General features: G+C 37.3%; 1 protein-coding gene across 1 annotated transcript; it reads right to left on the bottom strand.

The window, feature by feature from the left end:
• Positions 1-1355: 1355 nt before the first annotated feature.
• LOC103481578 (uncharacterized) lies at positions 1356-20317 on the bottom strand. The gene is made up of 7 exons (XM_008437149.3): positions 20023-20317; positions 19220-19350; positions 18497-18597; positions 17800-17948; positions 16282-16510; positions 15897-16117; positions 1356-3010 (listed from the first exon to the last, which is right to left on the bottom strand). The coding sequence occupies exons 2-7, from the start codon at positions 19336-19338 to the stop codon at positions 2843-2845; spliced, it is 987 nt and encodes a 328-aa protein (XP_008435371.1). The 5' UTR covers positions 19339-19350; positions 20023-20317; the 3' UTR covers positions 1356-2842.
• Positions 20318-21764: the final 1447 nt, after the last annotated feature.

Raw genomic sequence — 21764 nt, 5'->3', positions numbered from 1 at the left:
AAACAACAACTGCTGGTTGCAGTTCATTTTATTCAACTAGAATTTTCACTCCAACCTGATATCCAAAGAGGGTTTCTGTTTTAATAGAGACCCTCATTGATGGCTTCTGTAGGGAGTGCAGGCTGGATCAGTTTACCTTGTTACCTTGTCACACTCTGTTCTAGTCTGATCCCCATGTCCATTTCCGCTCAGCTTCCCCTCCCAGTCACGGCCGCAGAGCCCAACAGGGTTTTCTTTGTCCCCCATGGCCAGTCATCCATCCTTAATCCCCAGTTTTTTAACCACACTGGAGGCATGCTGCATGCTTTCAAAGAGTGAGCTGTTGATTGATACCCTCAGTCTCCTTAATAATGTTTTGAAGAAGCATTATGGCCCAGTTGTGACAAATGACTGTATACACAGGTAGTTTCACTAATACATATCTGTCGTAGGTCTTACTGAATATTTCTGTCAGGATAAAAGTACATGTGTCATGTTACATCCACAAACGCCAATGTATTTTATTGGGAGTTAGAATAAATAAGACAGGGTTTAATTATGGAATAGAATAAAAATTTTTTTGTTCTACAAATAAAAAAGGAACATTTTTCTCCATAGTTATTTTACATTCAGCCCTCCTGAGTCCATACTTTGCAAAACAACCTTTTGCTGGACGTACAGCTGAAAGACTTTTGGGTCCCTCTCCCCCAGCTTTACTGACAATGTTTTTAGTAATTAATCATCACAAAACAACTCGACCCAACCAACCTGGATCTAAACCATTTCATTGCATCTCTGGCTGTATGTGTAGATTCCCGTCTTATGTCTTCAGAAGCTCCTAGCAGGATTTATTCTAGGTTTATCCTGTATTTAGGTCCTTTTGTCTTCCAGTAAACTTGACGAAGATATTAAAATCCCTTTTAGCTCGAATGTTTAGCATTTAATTCTCTTCTGGATGCTGTGCTAGTTTTTTTTTTTTCAGTTTTTTTTTTTTTACAGATAGATTAAAAAGAGCTCAATATGAATGCACACCCCATGTTTCAGATCAGTTTTGTCATGTAAAAAACATGTCACAATTTCCTTTAACTTTACATATATGTTACAGTATGTAAAGTTAACACACATAACATGTTACAAACCTTTTGTTTGCAACAGAAAATACACTGAGATTTACCCTTTGTTGCTATTTATGAAGGAATGATGACAAATAAATACCGTCCTGAAAATCATCTATTAATTTCACTGAAATACAAAGCAAATTAATGTAAACTGTTTTGTCAACATAGAGCCCAAACTAAAAAAAAAACAAAAAACTTCAGAACACCAGTATGAAGCTAGGTGCCAGTCACATGGACCCAAAAAAAGAGAGTAAAACGTTATTGCTAAACAATGAAAAACCTTTATTATACCACAAAATTTAAAACAATGACTTAAAAACCCACCTAATATTGCTTAAGCAAATCAGCTAAAGAAAGTAATGACAATCCATTTCCATGAAGTGCTTGAAGTTTCAAGAAGAAAGACTGAAAGGCATTCAAATAGAGAGCACAAATAAATGAAAAATGCATCGTGTATCAAATTACTGCTTATTAGTCTTCTTTATTTGTCATTATTTTACCCATTTCTTTAAATACCTTTTAGCTAACGCTAATAAATAAAACCGTTGTAATTGCTGCTGTGTTTTGCTTAGGGCATAATACGCTTTTGCGCATGACATTTTGTCACAATTTGACCATGTTATTAACATAGTCATTACTAACAAGATTTTACATGTTTTTACTAAGATGTCTGCCCAGTTACCTCATGCCAGGAGATTCAGAGGCTGCCCTGTAATGTGCTAAAATCTGAATACTTTGAACTGAACTGTATGAATATAATAATGTCTGCAATAGGCACTTGTTTAGAAATATAGCTAAAATGTATTTCTCTAAAGTGGTGGTTGTTACATGCTGCTGACTGGCAGCATGTAACAACCATCGAAAAGTCCAGAATAGAATTATTCTATGCTTCCATCCCTCCATCACTGGCATCTGATAAAAAGGACTTTAAAACAAAGGAACATTTTAGCATTTTTATACAGTAACTAATAAAAGCTTTGGTTTACCTTAATGCTTTCAATTGCCCAATGCCAAGACTAAATCCATGCAAATGAGTGGTTTTGCTTTTTAAACTCTCTGTCAGATAACACATTAAAAAAATCTGCACAAGTATACAGTAGACAGGCTTTAGCTGAAGGGGATCCCATCACCACAGAAAGTTCATTTTACTGTATTATCTTGAGGCCACCCCATCACATTTCCCCACCCAACTCCCACGCCTACAAAATAAAACCATGGAACTGCATAATCTCCTCTGAGCAGTGGAGCACATTAAGATATCAAAAACATTTACTTTCTCTAAACAGTCTGTAAATAACTTCCTATAAAAACCCACCGAAACATTGACATCCCGGATCCTCATCGAGCCAGAGGCCACCCGTTTTAACAGCCACGATTAGAACATTAAACACTCACAGCTCAAACTGATGTGACCCAGTCGGCAGGAATAATGGTTAATTAACAGCTCGCGCAAAGTGGGGGGTCGGCCCTGGAAATTCACAACACGACAAAGTTAATCAGGCTAATTGTCAAAAATCTCATTAACATCATGTTCACTCTCAGAATTAAGCAGGAAAAATTGCAAATGGGATCTTTTTCAAAGTGCGCTCACACAAAGACACGTGGAATATGTTAGCAACAGACAACAAAGTGCCATATCTGCATAGAGAAACATTCATTCATAAAAAAACATATTCTTTTCTTTTTGCATACGCATGTTATTCATTCAGAAAGCTTCCATTAATCCTTTGATTGTCTCCACCGTGTCATATGCTGAGTGTGATGCTGTGAATAATGTTCGCTGGGATTTTGGCATCAGATTCCTCGCCACTAACTCTGAAGATCACAAAGGTGTTGGAAGGGATGATGGCGGTGGCATTCAGGGATTTACCCAGCCAGCCGTGAGGGCCTCGTTTATACAATTTAACAGTTACCTGAGGAGTAGAAAGCGGAAAAACACACCTTTAATTCAGAAAACAAAAGTCAGGATGCAAGAATTTTAAACAAAGACCAATAATGTGCATGATCCTAAAGAGATTATTATGGGAATTGTTTTTTTTTTTAATGCTGTGACCATGTCTGTAACACCTTGAATTAAAATGAAGCTTAGCAGCTGGCCTGTAGAATAAACACTGTGATCCTACTGGGAATATTCACTGTTTCAGATCGATCAGAGGATCTAAAAAATATTTTTCTGTGATTTAAACATTTTCCTGCCTTTATCAGCTCTTCAAAACAGAAACAGAACAACATTTAAGTAAGGTAGATGCGTCTTCGTAAGCTATGAAACAGCTACGGGAAATTAGCCTCTTGACGAATTTAGCCATACCTTAAATGGCTAAAGTCGTCAAGAGGCGAATTTAGAGCCCACAGTTGAACGTATCATTTATAATAACAGCAATAAAGTAATTTATATGACCTGCATACAGTCAAAGCCTCACAAATACAAACATGATAAACACATAAAAACTACCAATGATCAAATAGGCATTGTCAGTATAATAGTTACATTAAGTGGTGCAACAATATTCCAAATGAGAAGACAAAAACTGGATTTTTTTCAAACATCTTTGTATTTTCAAACATGCTTGTATGTATTTATAGTCTCGTATGGAACAAACTGCGAAATAGAAGGAATAGTTTGAATCCTAATCCCTTTGGGAGTTTGTAGATATATTTGTTTATTATTACCACAGTTCTTCCCACAATGTCGTCTTTCTCCAGATGATAGGTAACAGTATGATAATCTTCCATCCCTCCACTTCAAGTAAGTCTAGTGTAAAAGGGTTAGGGTGCCAGAGCACCCCAAACTTACTTAAATAGAGGTGGCTGTGTGATGCTGTGGGCTCTTTTCTCTCCCAAAGACCCTCAGAGCTTCTTAGTGTGTGTAGTATTATTAAATCTTGGGATTCTGGATAAAATTATCACAGACACTTGCCAGTAACATGGAAATTGGTCATCACCGATTCGTAGCAGGATACTGGCCAAATGCATATGACCTTCTTTCAGAGCCTTCCCAGCCTACATCATACAGGATCCCTCTGAAGTGAGCTAAACAAAAGAGTATAATGGAGGACCTAGGATTCTGGAATACCTTGGGAGATTGTACAATGAGGACCGGCCAGAGATTCCTCTCTCTGTGTGCACCTGTCTTCTCAAAAGACAGAGGAGCAGAACAACAGCAAGTGCTGTCCTACTGACAAAAGGAGGTTTGTACAAAGCAGTAACAGCAGGAGTGGCAACAATTGTGCCAATGATGATTGTGCTAACAACAATTATTTCTCGAGAGAAATAATTGCGCTCAAATTAGAGTTAGATTATGGTGCTGGACTAAAAGAGTAATGCATTTTAAGTCCTATTTTTAGTAGATGTGGCAATACATTTGTCAATTTGTAATGCTAGCATGTTACATGTGGAAAGAATCATGCGTCTATTTAAAATCAAATTAACTATTAAACTGTAACCTTTCCAATCAGCCGTTTTAAACACCGAGCCCCTCAGTCAGAACTGAGATCCAAACAGAAGTCCGGAACTGAATAAATATTAAATTAACCCTCTTCTTGGCATGAGCTTTAATTTCCCTCCACATCTTGAATGGAGTCATCCCTCCCGTGATTTTCTGTAGGTTGTAGGGCATAATACGCTTTAACACTACATCAAAACTGCCTGTTATGTTTCAAGCCTGACAATGGCGGCCTTAACTAGATTTAGACATGCAGGTAATTGAACCACATCCATTTCAAAAAGAATGCCACGCCACATCTCTTGTTTGGCTGCATTTACTGGGGATAACAGAATATTACAGTGCCTTTTCACAGTTCCATTTTCTTTCACTTTAGCATTAGGCAATTTTTCAATTATTTTTTTTTTCCCTCCATGTACTTTCATCCCCGGCTCTCCATAATGTCTGGGCCTTTTAGTTAATGCTAGCGACAGTCAGAGCCTAGTATATCGGCCCCTTGTCCATTTTGCAGGTCATTGTGGAAGCCCAATGGGCCTTTTATTACGGCGACATCAAAAGGCAGATAAGCATTAGAGGTGGGGAAAATACCCTGCACTAGATATGTTCCCTCTTTCTTTTGTCTGCTATTGAAAGTGATCATTTTAATAGTGAAGAGGTTGCTGAGCTTCGGGGCTGATGGGAAGTGCGACACCCCTGACAGCCTATGAGCAAGTCGATAACACACCACAAGCACACAGCACACCCTCAGCACCTGCACGCTCTCGCTGCTAACCTAATTATCTGCAACAAAGGCTGCCATGATTTCACACACACATCTTTCTACCATTTACTTGCTTATTAGTGTGCATTAAAAAGGGGAGTAGGAAGATAGAGGGGAAGAGAAAAAAAAAAAAGGACAAAAAGACAAAACAATTGTGTCTTATATTGCAGCCTTGGCCGGATGCCACATGGCTTGTGTTACAATAGCATCAGGCCACTTCAGAGTCAGCAAGTGTCTATTAATTTGGGATGCATGAAAAAGTAGCGTTCTGACAGCTGGTGGCTCAGAGGTTTACAAACCAAGGCAAGAATGTCAGAGTGGAATTATTCTAACAAATTACAGCCAAGTGTAATCATCGCTAATCAGCAATTAACTAATTTTAGGCACAGAAAGCTAGGCGCCTCTATCCTCTGTGGGTCAGACAATGCAGCTCCTGCATCTTTCAAACAGAACAGATGACGGGACGAGAGGCGTATTTTGGAGATTTTACCGCAGATTGCGGAAGATCAAAATCGCCTGGAAGCATTGTGGCAAAGTTTATGTTTAATTACTGCATCAGTTAATGATGTTATCAAAAAAAAAAAGAAAGCAATAAGAACGAAGTTATAAGTTGCTAAAACAAGAGGGAAGATTCCTACCACCTTTGGCTGAAAATCCCATGTAGTGATCCTGTGTGGCAGATGTTCTTCTAATCCAAATAGTTTAACAGATTCAGAAACTGGTACGGCATGATGCTCTTAAAGTCACGTAAAGCGACAGTCTGAAGCAAAAGACGACGTTGTCAAGTTTACAACAGACAAACGAGTCATAAAGGAAGAGCAACAGTGTTTTTTCACAGCTGTTAGACCTTTTACGTCTTTTGTATTACAATAAAAATTGAGCATCACTTTTTATAATAGACCATCATAAAGATGCATACAATAATTAAGTTGAAGAAAAATAAACATGATTTTTTTCGACAGTCATTTTCAATAAATCAGAATATGATTTGATGGCACACATTTGTCAGAAAATAATAGTTTTTGAATAAAACATATTTTAAGAATGCACCATAGTTTGTATTAAGTTCATATTTCTGTAATAATTTTTTTTGTGTGTTTTCATAAGCTGTAGGCAAAACAAACAAAAAAAACACAAATTAAAGAAAGACTTTACAGCATCACTAAGTAATCTATGCGTTTCCTTTAGTGCGCCGATGGAATTACAGTTTGTCACTGCGTTGCAATCTCCAACAAACCAGCATGAACAGATCAATAGCTAATAAAATTATATCTCACCTTTCCTTGTAAACTGTTCACAAGTACACCGTAATAACTACCATTTCAAGCACTAACAGGCCTGAGTGTTTGTGTGACTGTGGGCGTCTGTAGCACTTTATGTCGAGGACAGCGCCCTCGGGGCGAAGGCTGGGTTGAACAGAAGGGGCCTGAGAGCTCACCTATCAGTGTCTACCCTGGGCGGCCGCTCTCTTTTTCAGAGATGTTGGAAGTTATTTGAATGACATCACTCCTCGTGTTTCAGACAAACTCCTTCTTATTTACCATCTGCCAAAAGTCTCCACAAAGCAAGAAGAAGGTTCACTCTGCTGATACGGATCTCCACTGGTTTCTTTATCCTTTACCCTTTCAGGCCAGCAGGTGTACTGCACATTATTCAAAGCACGTTTGGGGTAAATGTGTTCGGATGATAAAACAAGCACACGAAACAGATTTTTCTTTGCGACCACACGTTGCAAAACTTGCTTGTGTTTAAATATTGGGGTCTGACAAGTCTGATTAATGTGATTAATGAGAAGAGCCTTGTAACTGGGTAAGGATGTGTCACCGCCTGTGTGTATTGCCATTCACAAAGTTCAGATTCTTCCTCTGATAAAGTCAAAGAATTCCAGCGGGGCATCAGTCAGAAGGGCCCGTTACCTGGAGCCATGGGTGCAGTGTTTCAGGTGAACTCTCAGTGAGCGTAACGGCACACCGGCTTCAGACGACGGGCTCTTTGTTCCGCGCCGTGTCTCCCCAGACGCAAACGGAGAGGTAACACAAAGTGACACACCTCTGACAAACCAACCGTCTTTGTTGACAGTCCAAAATATCACGTAAACGGAGCAAAACTGGTTTGTAGGTAGATGTTATTCTGAGAAAAAGTGTTCCACCCTTGAACATTTATTCTGTTTTCATTTTTTGTTTCGGAATTTAAGTTCTGAAATATTCATAAGACTGCATTTTTTTTTTAAATCGGACAAAAATAATCTATCCGAACAAACCTCAACCTATGCACAAATGCATTTGCCATCTTGTTAAATCATGGACTAACCAATTTTTTTTTTTTTTGTAAAATTGAATTCAATTTCAACTCACCTAAATAGATAGCATGCTAAAGGATTGTAAAAGTTCCAAATTATGCCCCAATTTAATCAAATTAAAAAGTGGATACAATATAACTTCAACTCAAATCGTTTCAAAATTTGCTATAAGTATGAGAATATTTTTTTTTTTCGCTGAAAAAAAACTGCTGGCCAATTCATCAACTACTTCTGCAGTGTTTCTGCACTACTTCCTGCATAAAATATTAAAACATCCTAATGAAGCTTCTGCATGGTCCAGATGTAGCTCATCCGTTAAAATTATTCAACTTTGATTTGGTGACATGACCATTTACATCGATAACAACGTTTATCTAAAGCCATAAATGTGAAAACAAAGGGGGAAAAAAAAAATTGCACGTTAAATTCTGAATGGCTGTTTCCTAACAGACTGCCTCGGCTAACAGGAAGCCATTAGACTCTCTCCAATAACCATTTGCATCCAGTCACCCTGCTATGACTTTATTTCCATCCACATAAGTGCATTTTCTGAGAGGTTAAAATATGAATCCCCTCCTTTTCTCCTCAATGGGTCTGGTTGTCTGGCTGACTTGAGAGGGTCCAATCTACGACTGATTTAATTTGGCCTTTACGAACATCTCTAACAAAATTAGCCCCAGAGCACACACCGACTGTCCCCATCTGACTCCATTAACTCTCAAATCGGGTTTAAAGACCATATTGATGCCGACTGTTATTAAGGGTGATTATCAAAACAACAGACAATGGGCCAAAGTGTCTGTTAACTAGTTTATCCATAATTTCACATAACCGTAACAGATGGCAGGGCTGTCAATTAAGTATTGTATCTACAGCCCACAGAGGTTGTCTGAACATGCAGTGTACTGTCATTTACATTAAAAATACAACAGACTGCTCACAGGTGGCCAGGAAAAATGAATTGGCACCCAAATTAAACTTTTTTTTTATTTATTTAATCACAAACACAAAAAATGCACCATTCTGAGAAAACCATGACTTCAGCTGGTCTTTTCTTGATGTTAGTAAGGTTTTTCTTTTTTGCTGTAATTACGAAAAGAAAGAATAATAATAAAAAAAAGAAAACTAATGGCTCTACGCAGTCCACTTCACCACCTTTATTCACCTCAATTAACGAGAATGGCTTTTGAAGCTGTAATTAAGTGCCTCTGCTCCACTCAGTCCCCTTCATTATTCATGAATCCCTATTGATCATATCTAAGAGCCTTGTTCTGTGGGAGATCTCTGTAATATCCGGAATCCACAAAACAAATAACTGAGGTCTGGGAGATAAAATTAAGATCTTCAATGACAAGCAAGGAAAAAGCGACGGCGAGAGAGCCCTCACATTTAGTACCAAATCTGAATATGGAGAAAAATATGTAGTTGTGAAATTTCCTGACCGGAAGAACAGAAGAGAATTGGGATTAAAAAAAAAAATAAAATTAGTTTACGACCGTCCAACTATTTCAAGAGATTTTGATTTTAGTTTTCCTCAGGTGAATGGAAAGTCAACAGTTCTGGGGATTATATTAGCATTTAATTATTTATAATTCAAGTGCAAAAGCAAGTGCTAATGCTTGCTTTTTAATAATATTGTTTCAGCATTTAGCAGTCATCCTAAGCAATTAATACTTTTAAAACGATAACAAATATGAAGCCAACATCTCTGGCTTTGCAAACACAGAGTAGGGAAAAAAGGCAGTTCATGTGAAAATGAAGAATAAATGCAATATGCTCAATTTCTGAGCTCAAATCAGCTAAAATATCCAATGTATAGCTTATATTGTTTAATTGGAAAAATTGTAACCAATGTTAGAGTAGCTAAAAATGTACAAAGTTGAGTCTGAGTGCAGAATACTTTTAAGTAGAAGAAGGTCTCTGAAGAGTTGGATGGGATTTTGTTGCTGCTGAGGAATGCAGTTAAAGTTCCTTAAAGAAGCTGACCAGATAAAGACTGAAAATCAATCCAAGTAATACAACACACAGTTTTCCCTTTAAGAAATAGTCAGTTTTTCAAAAACATCCAGTGCCAAGTTCTGTTCCAAGTATGGCTAACGGACTCCAACTGTGACCGTTTGTGTTTTTAATCTGGGTTTTTCTTTCATATTTGTTCTTAAGTGGGCTTTGCTTGTATTCTGTACAGCTGCAGGAAACCCCCCAGAACCATTTGTTGTGACCACCACATGGGTTTCTGGATAATTCGGCAATTAAAAATGCATGAAAGAGGGTCATGCAGGGGACCAGGACTGACTGGAAAGGTTAGATTTGATTTTCAATTGCAGTTTTCATATTTCTCCTTCACTACATTTCATTATTCTAATTAATTTAATCGTTTTTGAAATCGATCATAGAAACCTTAATAGAGAAATTGTGCCTCCATAAGATCTTGCTGGGTACTTGACAAATAAACTGAACTCAGTATGAATTCATATGACAGTGTGGATGTATATTTAGTGAATTTAAAATATGCATAGTTGTGAAAAATTGTTTGGAAAAAAAAAAGTGACGAACATGCAAAAGAAAAAGAAAAAAAGAAGCCAGTAAGAGACAAACACTTTTTCCACCGCTGTGCAGTTTAAATTTGTTAATTAGCTAGATTTTGGGGGGAATTGTTTGTTTGTGATCAAATTTTATATATGCTAGTTATTGTAATAATCACAAACAATCCCACAACACTTGCAGAGTGACTTAACCGAGTTTCCAAACTGCTGGTTTTCTAGTTTCCTGCAGCAGATATCTGTGCTGCTCACTTTACGTAAACAACAAACAAATTTTTATCCATGCACTCCTTCATATAGGATCAGCTACAGCTTTTCTCCACATAATTTTAATTTATATTGTAAGAGACAATGTGAACATCATTTTTAAAGGGAATCATTAGCAAAATTGTCCTTCCATCTGGTTCAGTTGACTGCCTGATAAACAATGAACTGAACACATCTTCAAATTGCAAGCCTGCAATTATTTATATACTGCTCAAAAAAATAAAGGGAACACTTCAGTGTTCACTTAAATGTTAAAGTGCTCCCTTTATTTTTTGAGCTGTGTACTTCTGGCAGTTTTAGGTTTAAAGTCTTTTTAGTTGTTTAAACTTTTCTTTGTATTTTTATTAAAAAGTGTGTTTACTTCTCTCTTCCAGTATACAGCATACAGTTTTAAAGCCAGTTTTTATTTCAAACTTGATTAAGCAAGTATTCCTATTTGTTCTGTAATAAAATTCAAATGTCTATTTCTTGCTGCAGACCAACATTTGAATGAATATTGATGCCTTTAAGCTTTTTTTTTTAAACATATATTCAAATTAACTGGAACTGCACGTGTTAAGTAGGATGTATAAAACACGAACCTTGACAGCAGATGTTTAAATTAACAAAAGAGTGGTTGAAGAGCTCTCCAACATGACTGCTATACCACACCGGGGGATAAATTTAGAGAAAAGGCAGAGAGTCATCTTCAAATGGACACAAGCAGATTCTCTCTGTGGGACTTTTCACTACTTCTCAGTACTTGAGTGAAAAAAAAACAACAAAAAAAAAGAATATTTACCAAGTTTAAACATGTCGCAGCTTTTATCATTGCCTTCGACTATGTAAGTGGACCATGTCTTTACTAGCTAATCACAGACACTTGTGATATTGCAGCACACTTCTCTTGTGTAATTACGTTTTCCTCAGCGACTTCCTACACACACACACACACACACGCGCGCACACGAGCACACACACACACGCGCACACGCACACACACACACACACACACACAGCAGAGCAAATTATTTCCAATTCTAATTTTCTTTCAAGAGTGATCCTGAAATTATAGAAATTTGAATATCCTGGTGCTTTATTTTGGAAACAATTTTCATTTAAGTTTAAAAGCTGCTGAGCAAATTGCATGACGGATTCATGGGAGACAATCTATCACAAAACTTGTAAGAGGAACTTTAGTGAATAAATCAGAATAGATAAACTCACCATAGCAGAATAGATTAACACTATAATAACTGGTAAATCCTACCGATCTGGCTTGTACCAAGAACATTGTTGTGCTTGATTAATATTATTTCAAGGGTTTCAACTTCGGAGGTCAGTGAAAGGTATTGCATATCTGTCTGAAGCAAAGATTGGCGTGAGAAATTATTTTTAGTTGTTTGGCTTTTAAATTTAAATTACAGCTCATTTGCATCATATTTGTACTTGTAAAACTGGCCTCTTACTTCCACCAAAACCAGTCCAGAAACCATCAGTGTTTCAAAACCAGGACTTTATTCTACTTGTAAAAACATAAAAAATGAGAACGTCATTGCTTCTGTGTAGATATTATACAGATTAGTCAAAGTTGGACTGGAATATTAAATTGTTACTATTATGTTAAAACCTTCATTTTTGTTTTTTTATAAAAACAGGTTGCAAGAATAAATTTTTTTGTTTTGTTTTTGTGAGCCCAGCAATATATGAAAAGACAATTAAAATCAAAAATGCGAGTATTTTGTGATGTCTCTATAAATAATTTGAGCTGATCATAAAGAGAGCGAATGGCGACAGTCGATCCCGATAAGATCTATTTGGGCAGCAGAATTGTCAGGCTTTGTAAATGACCCGCTCCGGGCCCTTTTTACTGTTTGCCATCGTTCATTACCACCACAAAGCAGTTGATGTCCCCCTCCTCTCAACCTTTTCATTTGCGCCGAGCTCGACACGCACCAGGCTGTCCATTACAAGCCTGCGACACGTGCAGCCCAGGAGACAGCCAAACGGAGAGGAATGTCAGGGTGGAGCTGAATTAACAAGCTGCAATTGTGTGAAACCTGTGGCCCGTCGGGGAGACAAGATGTAGCTCCAGCAACCGAGACACCCGTATTTGTACAGTCTTTTTATTAGCGGAGATGTTAAATGGCCGCATGGAATTGGAGACTTTAAGGAGCGCTTTTAGAAGAAACTGACAAATAATGTCATGTTTCATTTTTTTTAAAAAAACAACCTAACCAAACAGGATGTAACGCAGCGATGAACACAAAAATAAACCTGCACTTTGGATCCTGACGTGAACAGACTTTCACCTCTTACTCTGCCTTCTTAACACACAGACGCACGCACGCACGCACGCACGCACGCACGCACACACACACACACACACACACACACACACTGTAATTACTCCTCAATCCATACAAATTGAATGAAGCCAGGACAGTGGTCTAAGAATATAGACCGTAATTAATAAATTACAGCCACTCTACTCTATCATTCTCCACTTTGGAGCATGTAGACCTCCCATTCACTGCGGCGCAATTACCCGAGCTCACGGGTAAAACACACGCGATCTGACGCCCCTTTTAACAGAGCAAACAGATGCCCGAGTGAAACTGTAAGGTCATACCACAGGTTTTTCAGCCTGTGTGTTTACAAGTAACAAATCAAAAGCATGCATTATTTCTGAGCCCTGAAAATATGCCCAGGGGAGATATTAGATTTCCCTGCATCCCCTCAAGCTTCCCCTTTGCAGCAGCTGCACACGAGTAAAGTGGATGTCATCCTGCATGCAGTGGATGGCACAGGCTTCAAGCTGAACGCGTTCTATGCCTAAATCCATTCACGTGTTTAAGTTTGTTGAAATATATATTAAAACAAATGTGGCGTAGTACAGCAAAAAAAATAAAAAAATTTGAAGGGTACATTAGGCTTTGTGACACATTTGCAGTTAAAAATATGTCTTTGAAAACAATATATTTGTCTTTTGCTGCGTGTGTCCCCATAGGCTAGAAAGGAGTCTGCTGGAGACCTTCTAATGACTGCCGGGTCGTGTATCAAATACACAGCAGCTGGAGGCGAGTAGTGAGAGTGCATACTCTGGGTTTGGGTTTTTGAGGGTGGGGGCTGGGTGCACACTGAAGCCTGGACTTGCATGGGAGGCCGAGGCTCGGTGTTTGGGTGCAGAGGGTTGCGAATCAGTAATGGATGCGGACCACAGGTCACGCTCCTTGGTGTTGAAGAAGTAATGTCAACCTTCAAAGCAAATTAACTGACAATTGAAAGTGATGTATGAGCAGCAATTTTTTTTTTTTTGTGAGAAGTCCTGAATAAAAATGTCCAAGAATATATTTTTCAATATGTAACTAACATGAATAAAATTTAGCTGCATTCCTACATACATATCAACAATTGCTACGGATTTCATGTGGTGTTCCTCAAGTATCAGTGCTAAGACCAATGTTTTTCTTCTAATTAATAATATTCATACAGTTTATAAATGGCTTCAATCTTTACTGGTAGCAGAAAACCCACATCTGTATTGTTATGGGAAGGATTGTGTGGAAACAATAGGAGACGACTTAAAATGTTGGTTTGACGCTAATGAATTTTAATACAAGTAAATTGTAAAATTGTAAAAGATTGTTGTTTTTTTTCATATTTTTAACCAGGTCTGTAACTAGACTTTTGATAAATAATGCAAAAATAAAGTATCTGAAATAATTTTTCTGGATACATTATCTGCAATAGGCAGTGCTGAGAGTCCCATAAATTATACTAAATCAAAAATGTTAAAGTCAAGTGCATTAAATACTTATCACTTCAGAATTCATTATATATGCTGCTGTGTTTTTGATTATATTACCTAATACCAATGATTTTTTTTTTAAAGTTGCAAGACTTGTCAATTTAGCTAAGAAGTGACATTTTTGAAAAAATAAACAGACTACATTAAACTTGCACACCTGGATAAACATATAAAGCATATAATGAACTTAAATGATGTAAAATGTTAAACAGATTTAAATGTATTCTTATTCATAACTGATAAACTGATAATATGAGTGTGATGAAGCAAATGCTTGAAAGATAAGAAAAAAAAAACTGAACTTTTGTCTGATGTATATCCATTTATGATCTTTTGGTTTAGCAATGGCCTTTTATAAAGATTTGTGGCATCAATGTTGGACATTTTTAGTTTCATTATTTTTTCTGGTCTAGGATATGAAAGCAAAACCTTGCAATACATTTACTATTGTAGTTACAATCTCTTCAATTAGGTCTTTGTTTCCAGATTATTTAATGTTGTTTTTACATGAAAAAATATTTTAATAAAATGATGAAAAACATGGTAATTGAAAAACCTCTCATTTCCAAGTGAACAAGTGGCAGGTAAACAAAATTAATTACCTTACCACCCTGACAAACTAGGGAGGTTGTGGCAGTAATCGACATTTGGAGAGGTAATCCAAATAAATATCAAATCAGTTAAGGTTGTTTTTCAAAACATGCATTTAATTCAATTAATCTAGATTGTAGAGTGTCAGTTTACAACAAATGTAACCTCAATGAATAATGCAGGCCATATTCAATTCAACCCAGATTTATCCAAAACAATCCACTCATGCAGTCCAAATCAAATTCAGTTAATAAATTCATGAGAAATCTTGTTATGATAAAATACATTGGAATTCAGTTAATCATATAATGCCAATTGGTATATTGCTGCAAACACCGACAAAATATCTACATATATTTCTACTGGGAATGAGGGTTAAGATCAATGTCAAAGTTGTAGATGAAGCTAAGATCAGTTAAAAAATGCACACAAATCAGGTTATAGAGTTATTACTAAGGGAACTTTGCCTAGAAATGAACAAGTTGCAATTTTGGGAAGGATGCTAAACATTTTTGTTTAAATTAGAATTGATTTTATTTACAAAGAACCTTGTGAAGTCATCCCTACTGACAGATAAAGGAATGCATGCCTCACAAAGCTGCGACTCTACTTTAGTCTGGCTGCACTAAAAAGAAACCAAGAATCATTATTGCAGTCTTCAATAACTGATGAATACTATGCTGTTCTAGATGTCGCCGCTTCTGATGTAAGAAATTACATGTTCTTTCTCAAGCAATTAAGATTTTTTAATGGTTATTATTTCATTTAAAAAGATTGGAAATGACCAATGCTTTCCTCATTGCAAAAAATACAAAGAACTTTTCATTTAAATGTCTCATAAAAATGTATTGCTTTATTTTATTTTTTTTACATTTTGAAATAAAAATTTACCTTAAAAAAGGATTCATGTAACATTTTAAACTTGTGTTATATTACGCTACGAGTGCACTCTCAGGCACTGTGTTCACACCACAACATGGTAGATATAAACAACAAAGAGTTGAGTTAGGCAGCCATAAAGTACTACTGCCCCCTGCTGGATCATGTCCGCCATTACATTTTACATCACTACATGACATGTAAAGTCATCAGTCAGGTTTGTGAACTCACCTGAGGAACGTGGCCTAACAAAGCCCACAATGACTCAACAGCGAGGGTCTTGACTCTGGAAAACTCCAACGTTTCAGTGTCCTGGCGGTCCAGCGCGATGTACTGGCAGCCCTGGTAGTCTCCTTTCAGTTGCTCGCCACCATGCAGAAGCACCAGGTCCCACGTTCCCATCTTCCTGAGGATGCCTCGCACCGACTCCATCTGCCTGTACGACAGACGACCTGCAGAGCAATAAAAAAATAAAAATACAACTGAATTGTTTGAATTTGGACAATTTAACTTAATAACTTAAGCTCAACACTAAAAATGTGGTTCTACAAGCTCTTTGAAGACCATGAGGGTTTGAGCCATTATGTACATTTTTGAAGCCTGTTGATCCATTCACCTGAGATCCAGGAGGGAGTCACAGCATCAGATATCCAGCCCACATAGCCCTCTTTGAAAGATTTGAGGAACTCATCTATCTGGCTGTAAGGTACCAGCTCCCTTCTCTTCATCAGCTCCTCATCCAGCTTGAGGTCGGGGGAGAGAAAGATGACTCTGGGGAAGAAGAGACTGTTGCGTACAGGCACTCCGCTCCTCTTCAAATGACTGCATAATTGAGCCGTTTTGCGCTAGAAGAAGAGACAGTTAAACATAATGGAGTTCAAAAATTTAATGTCTACTTTTCTTTTTTGGCTGTTCATTTTAAAATATGACCATAATGATATGGATGGTACGTTTTCTTTTATTTTTTAAATCCTATTAAAATAACATTTTGTAGCTAAACATCTGGAAGGATTCAACTTCTTTGTCAGGTTTAAAAAATGCGTCATACCTTTAGCATACTGGCATATTTTATACCGTGTCTCTGGATAAAACTAATAGTACTTCATTTTGTCATTCAATTACTAGTAAGTAATCTCTGGCCAAACAAGTTATTGACACAGATAAACTGATGCTTGTGGTACTAAAACATATGGTTAAGAAACTAGATAAAAAAACGGCCTGAGATGGGCTTTTCCATGGGATAACGAAGGGCCACATCCTATAAATACTTAAGCACTGTAGGCTTGATACATGAAGATCTGCGTAAAAGGTGGGTCCCATATGGATCCTAGATGTCCTGCAGTCTTGCTTAAGTTCGTGTATCTTGCATTTGGCAGACACTATTATCATAAGTGACTTTCGTATGACGTCATGACACTGCAGTTAATATCAACTAACTGTAAATGAAGCGTTGGTTTATCATACACCTTGTTATGCATAGTTTTTTTTGTGTGCTTTTCTACCATTCTACAAACTTGCCCAATCCGTCGCAGCATTGGACAAAAAATAAAATAAAGATAACTAAAAAAAAAGGATATAAAATCCATTTTAGGGACCAACTGTTTTGGTCATGTATACATGACCTCCGTTATAATTACAATTGGAGGCTTTCAAAGAAGAAGAAAGGCTGGTAACCAGTGACCCTAAAGGCAAGGGAAGTGATGTAACCTCGAGTGCATCTGCAGACTGAACAATTTTACCAGTGCAGCTTGTGTTTGCCAGAACGGTCTTCTAATCAAGCTTCCCGTCATACTGAAGTATCTATAGAAATGGAAATGAGTGACTCCTAACAGACACAGCAACGTCAGGTCACAGCTGTGTTTAGGCACCTGCCTGCTTTCAAACTCCCCCCGTACCACCCCCTCTGTCTGCGAACGCAATTATAAGAGTGCCCACTTGTGAAGTTTAGGTAGCCCTGCTGCAGTGTTTGAAATTTCCATATAAATTGTTACAGCGACACAGAGTCTCTTAACCCTGTAGCAGTTTGTATGAATTCAGTGATTTAGATAATTAATTGGACCTTGAGCTTAAGTATGCTAGACAAGCTCCTTTTTTTTTTTTTTGAAGCAATCTTCTATTAATAGAATCTGTTTACCGTGACAGCTTTGAGGGGATCTTCAACCTGTTCAATGTGAGTATTGGAAAAATTCTCGTCTTTGTCTTTCACTTGCACATGCCAGTTTTGGTTGTGAGCACACACTGTCCCACTCCAGGGCTTTACATCCATGCAGAAGATCCCACGACCTGAAAAAAAAAAGAAGTTAAACAAAGGTGAATGTCTATTGATTCTCCAAAATCATGCTTTTGTCTATTGGTATTTTTCTTCTGTTTGCTGGTTTAAAAAAAAAATGGCACTAGTGGAACTTTATTCAAACTAATCAGACAGGAAATGGACAGAGAAAGAAGGGGGGAAAGCATGTAGCAAAGGTCCAACACAACAGCTATGTTGAAGGCCATCATTCTCTGTTCATGGGGCGCCTCTATGCCATGCAACATTAATGGTTCATAAAAGAAAATGTCACTTAAAGGACAAAATAAAGTAATTTGTATTTACTCAAATTGATCTTTGGCCAGGCTTAACATTTGTCTAATGATCCAAAACATTGACAGTCCTTCTGAAAAGTCTTCCCTATGCTCAAATTTGTCCACATTTTATGTTACATCCTTCTTCCAAATTGGATTAAATTGATCTCTTTCCTCAAAATTCTACGTGCAAACTGTAACGGGACGACACTTTTTCACATCCCTGTACAAATAATTGATAACCACCATGAAAGGTTACGCTTTCAAACCTGTCAGGATGACCATGTTGATGTCGTCTTTGGCGGCTTGATGCTGGTCAGGGACACGAAGATCGCAGTGTACGTCTTCCTTCCTCAGCCCGGTGAGTTTTCTGCAGAAGACGAAACCAAAAGATCTTAATAGGATCTACTCTGCTTTAGTAAATACAAAAGTTACCCATTAAATATGTTAAGTATTGGCACTCATTAAGCTAAAAACACCTTGTGCTAATATATTATGAGTTTGTTGACATGACTGAGGTTTTTGGACTTTGCTATATATAAGGATGTACCACTGTGATGACGGAACTTTTGCTGCAATTAAGGCCTTAATGACATGCATGACATGATTGATTTAGACTGTTAAAATCTAACATGAGGCATGTCCAATGGCAAACCTTGAAGAAGATGAAAGCTCTCATTGGCTTAATTAGCTGTAACAGGACTGAGTATCAGCTGGTTGATGAGAGACATAATCACAAACTTTAACTTTATTCCAACAAATACTGAGGATTATTTCTAGAAAAGGATCAGTATGAAGGAGCTATTTTATTGTTGATGAGAGTCTTGTCACTTTGTGGTTGATAAAATATCTGATTAGAAAAGAGAGTTAGTTAAATTCACTATATTTAGTTCAAGACACATCTAAAAAAATGAGAACTATAACTTAACATAACTTAGCTATACATTTATCCTATTTTGTAAAATCAATACGTAGAGTGACATCATACTTACATGACATGTTGTAAAAAGTCTGGAAGGCTCGGAAGCTGCTTTAAGCTTCCTTTTTGAGCACTTTCGGAAGCTTTGTGAGGAAGGTGAAAATGGGCAAAGAGATTTCCGAACTGAAGCATTCTAGATGATATCTGGACAAAGGATATGAAGTTAGAACACATTTTTACATTATTACAGTATGTTGTATTTAAAATGCCCTGCAAAAATTGTTCATACTGCACCCACAAGCATCAATATTTGAATACTGTTCTGTTAGATGTGAGATGTTGTGGACATTATTTTATGACATAACCCTGCTTCAAACTTCCCGGCAACTTTATCTCTGACCTGTCTTCTGTGTTCCTCTGTCTTCATAGTAATTTTTGTTGCAAGATGTTTTCTAACAAACTTTCGAGGTTTTTACAGAGTGGATTCTGAAGACAATTATTTCCACTGAACTATATTTGGGGGGTATTGGAGTAAGGAGGACTATATACACAAGCCGTTTTTTTTTTTTTGTTTTGTTTTTTTATAAGTGTCAATAACTTTACGTTTGAGTTATAGAATTATTTACCACATTTAAGCTTCGTAAGACACGTGTTTTTGCCTAATCCTGCCTTTCTATATCATATCTATGCTAATGGAGTAGGTCAATAACGTTTAGAGCTAAAGAAAACTCAGTGGAGAAGTGATGTCCTCATATATAACTTTCTCAGTTTTGTTGAGGGCACTTGGCTTTTTGAACTTGGGCAAAACAGAGAGGATTAGAACAAAGAACCCATGCGTGACACACACAAGCTCTCCAGGACACAAGCTATACTTACTTTTCTTCTCTTTTTTAAGGATTAATCTGCTTCGGAAGAGGAAAAGCTTTCAGTCTGACATCTTTCCGGCCTCTATACTCAATCTATTTTCTCCTAAATGCTGAGTAACTCTATCCAGATAAACTGTTTCACAATTCCAGCGTCCCCTGCTCCCTTCCAGCTGGGCCAACCAAAACGTTCCTGGAAGAAGTAAACACCAGACCACGTGCGCCACCTGCAGAGTCATATTTCTGCCACGACGTGACGTCAGAGAGGACGTCAGTCAGTAGCAGTAACTCAAGGAGCTAACTAATGGGCTTATGAAAGTATGGCAGGTCATTGTAGCATATAATCAAAACACCAGTTCCGTTTGGAATTTATTTTCTACTAACAAAAAAAGTTATTATTCTTATCAAAATGGCTCTCTGCTTTTAAAGAACTGGAATCAGAAATGTGTAAAATATTCAAAATGGTGAGTTTGCTTGATCAACAGCCATCTATCCCTAGCCTTTGTGAAAGTGCTTGTTATAACTTTGTGCTCTATAACAAGAAAGTCGCTGACTTGGTAACAGTGGGGTGACTAGTATTAACTCCAAATGTGTAGACAGGACCTGGACCTGGTTGTCTGTCAGTCTAACCTCTCATGGCAGAGCAAAAGAGGACAGTGGTTGACTTTTAGACCTTTGTTCGGATAGATAAAATCAGTGGATAAGATTGACTTCACATGGAAGCATCTGCTTATCTCCAAAAATAAAGAAAATCTAGGCCGATTTATCAGTGCACCCCTACTTTTTAGCCCATCTTTAAATCGCTAGGTAAAATTCAGTCCACCTAATTAAGAGTTCATATGTACAGTTAACATACATGTAAATACAGCTGTTCTGTAAATAACATTATCCCAAACACAACATATTGAGGCCTAATAGTAGTGACACCATGCGGTGGGATGCTTTTTGGCTTTGTTTGGTGTTGATAAGAAAATGGATCAAGCTCATTTCAGGTAGTCCTGGAAGAAAACCTGCAAAATGTTTCAAAATGACTGAAGTATTCATGATTCTGAACACGCAGCCAAGTCAAGGTTCAGACACAAATCCAATTGAGAATGTGCAAAACAAATTCTTTACTCTTTGCAAAACTATGATTAAAAAAAACAAAACAAAACTCTTGAAGTAAAAGTAACTGGTTTGTCTTTAAATCCTACACTGAAAGAAAACCTTTTTGTGTCAAAAGAATTATCTAATAATTAGCGAGAATGAATAGGCAAAAGAAATGTAAAGCAAGAGCAGATATTACATATGATAGATATGTATTTCAAATTAACATAAAGGTGAGCAGCGTATGGGATAAATATAAAACATTAAGAGTTGGGTTATATGAAGAAGTTTTCCACAAATCCAAATATTCGACTTGTTCCAACTTGTTTGAGGGAAGAAATGAAGCTTTGGCTTGTTTTTTTAATCTCATTCTCATAGATAGTCGGTAAGAACACATGCTGGCACATCCCGCACGAGCCTGCAAAGAGGATATTGCAAAAATGATGAAGAATATTTAATTCAGTAGTAAATGCACTGCAAAAATCTCAATGTGGTGATAAACAATATCCGGAGAGCAGAAAATGCTGTGAAAGAGCTTAATATCAAAACCAGATAGCCAAATCAGCTCATATGGGCTCAATGGAAGCCAATAAATAGAGGCACTCTGCCTCTCCTGACCTTCACTTCTGGTTTAGATTGAGCCGATAAAACAGGCACAACCTCAATAAA

Source organism: Poecilia reticulata, chromosome 19 (genome assembly GCF_904066995.2).
Source record: "Poecilia reticulata chromosome 19, P_reticulata-male-v2, whole genome shotgun sequence".
NCBI lineage: Eukaryota > Metazoa > Chordata > Actinopteri > Cyprinodontiformes > Poeciliidae > Poecilia > Poecilia reticulata.
The sequence above is the reverse complement of the archived record's forward strand: the minus strand, read 5'-3'. Positions and strand labels throughout refer to the sequence as shown.

Bases quoted from the DNA above. Each gene is read 5' to 3' on its own strand.
- LOC103481578 (XM_008437149.3), bottom strand. From the start codon at position 19,338: ATGCTTCAGTTCGGAAATCTCTTTGCCCATTTTCACCTTCCTCACAAA. The intron at 16,511-17,799 runs GTAAACAGATTC...CTCTTCTTCTAG, and splicing joins ATCCCCTCAAAGCTGTCACG to CGCAAAACGGCTCAATTATG. The intron at 3,011-15,896 runs GTGAGTTCACAA...TCTACTCCTCAG, and splicing joins TGTTAGGCCACGTTCCTCAG to GTAACTGTTAAATTGTATAA.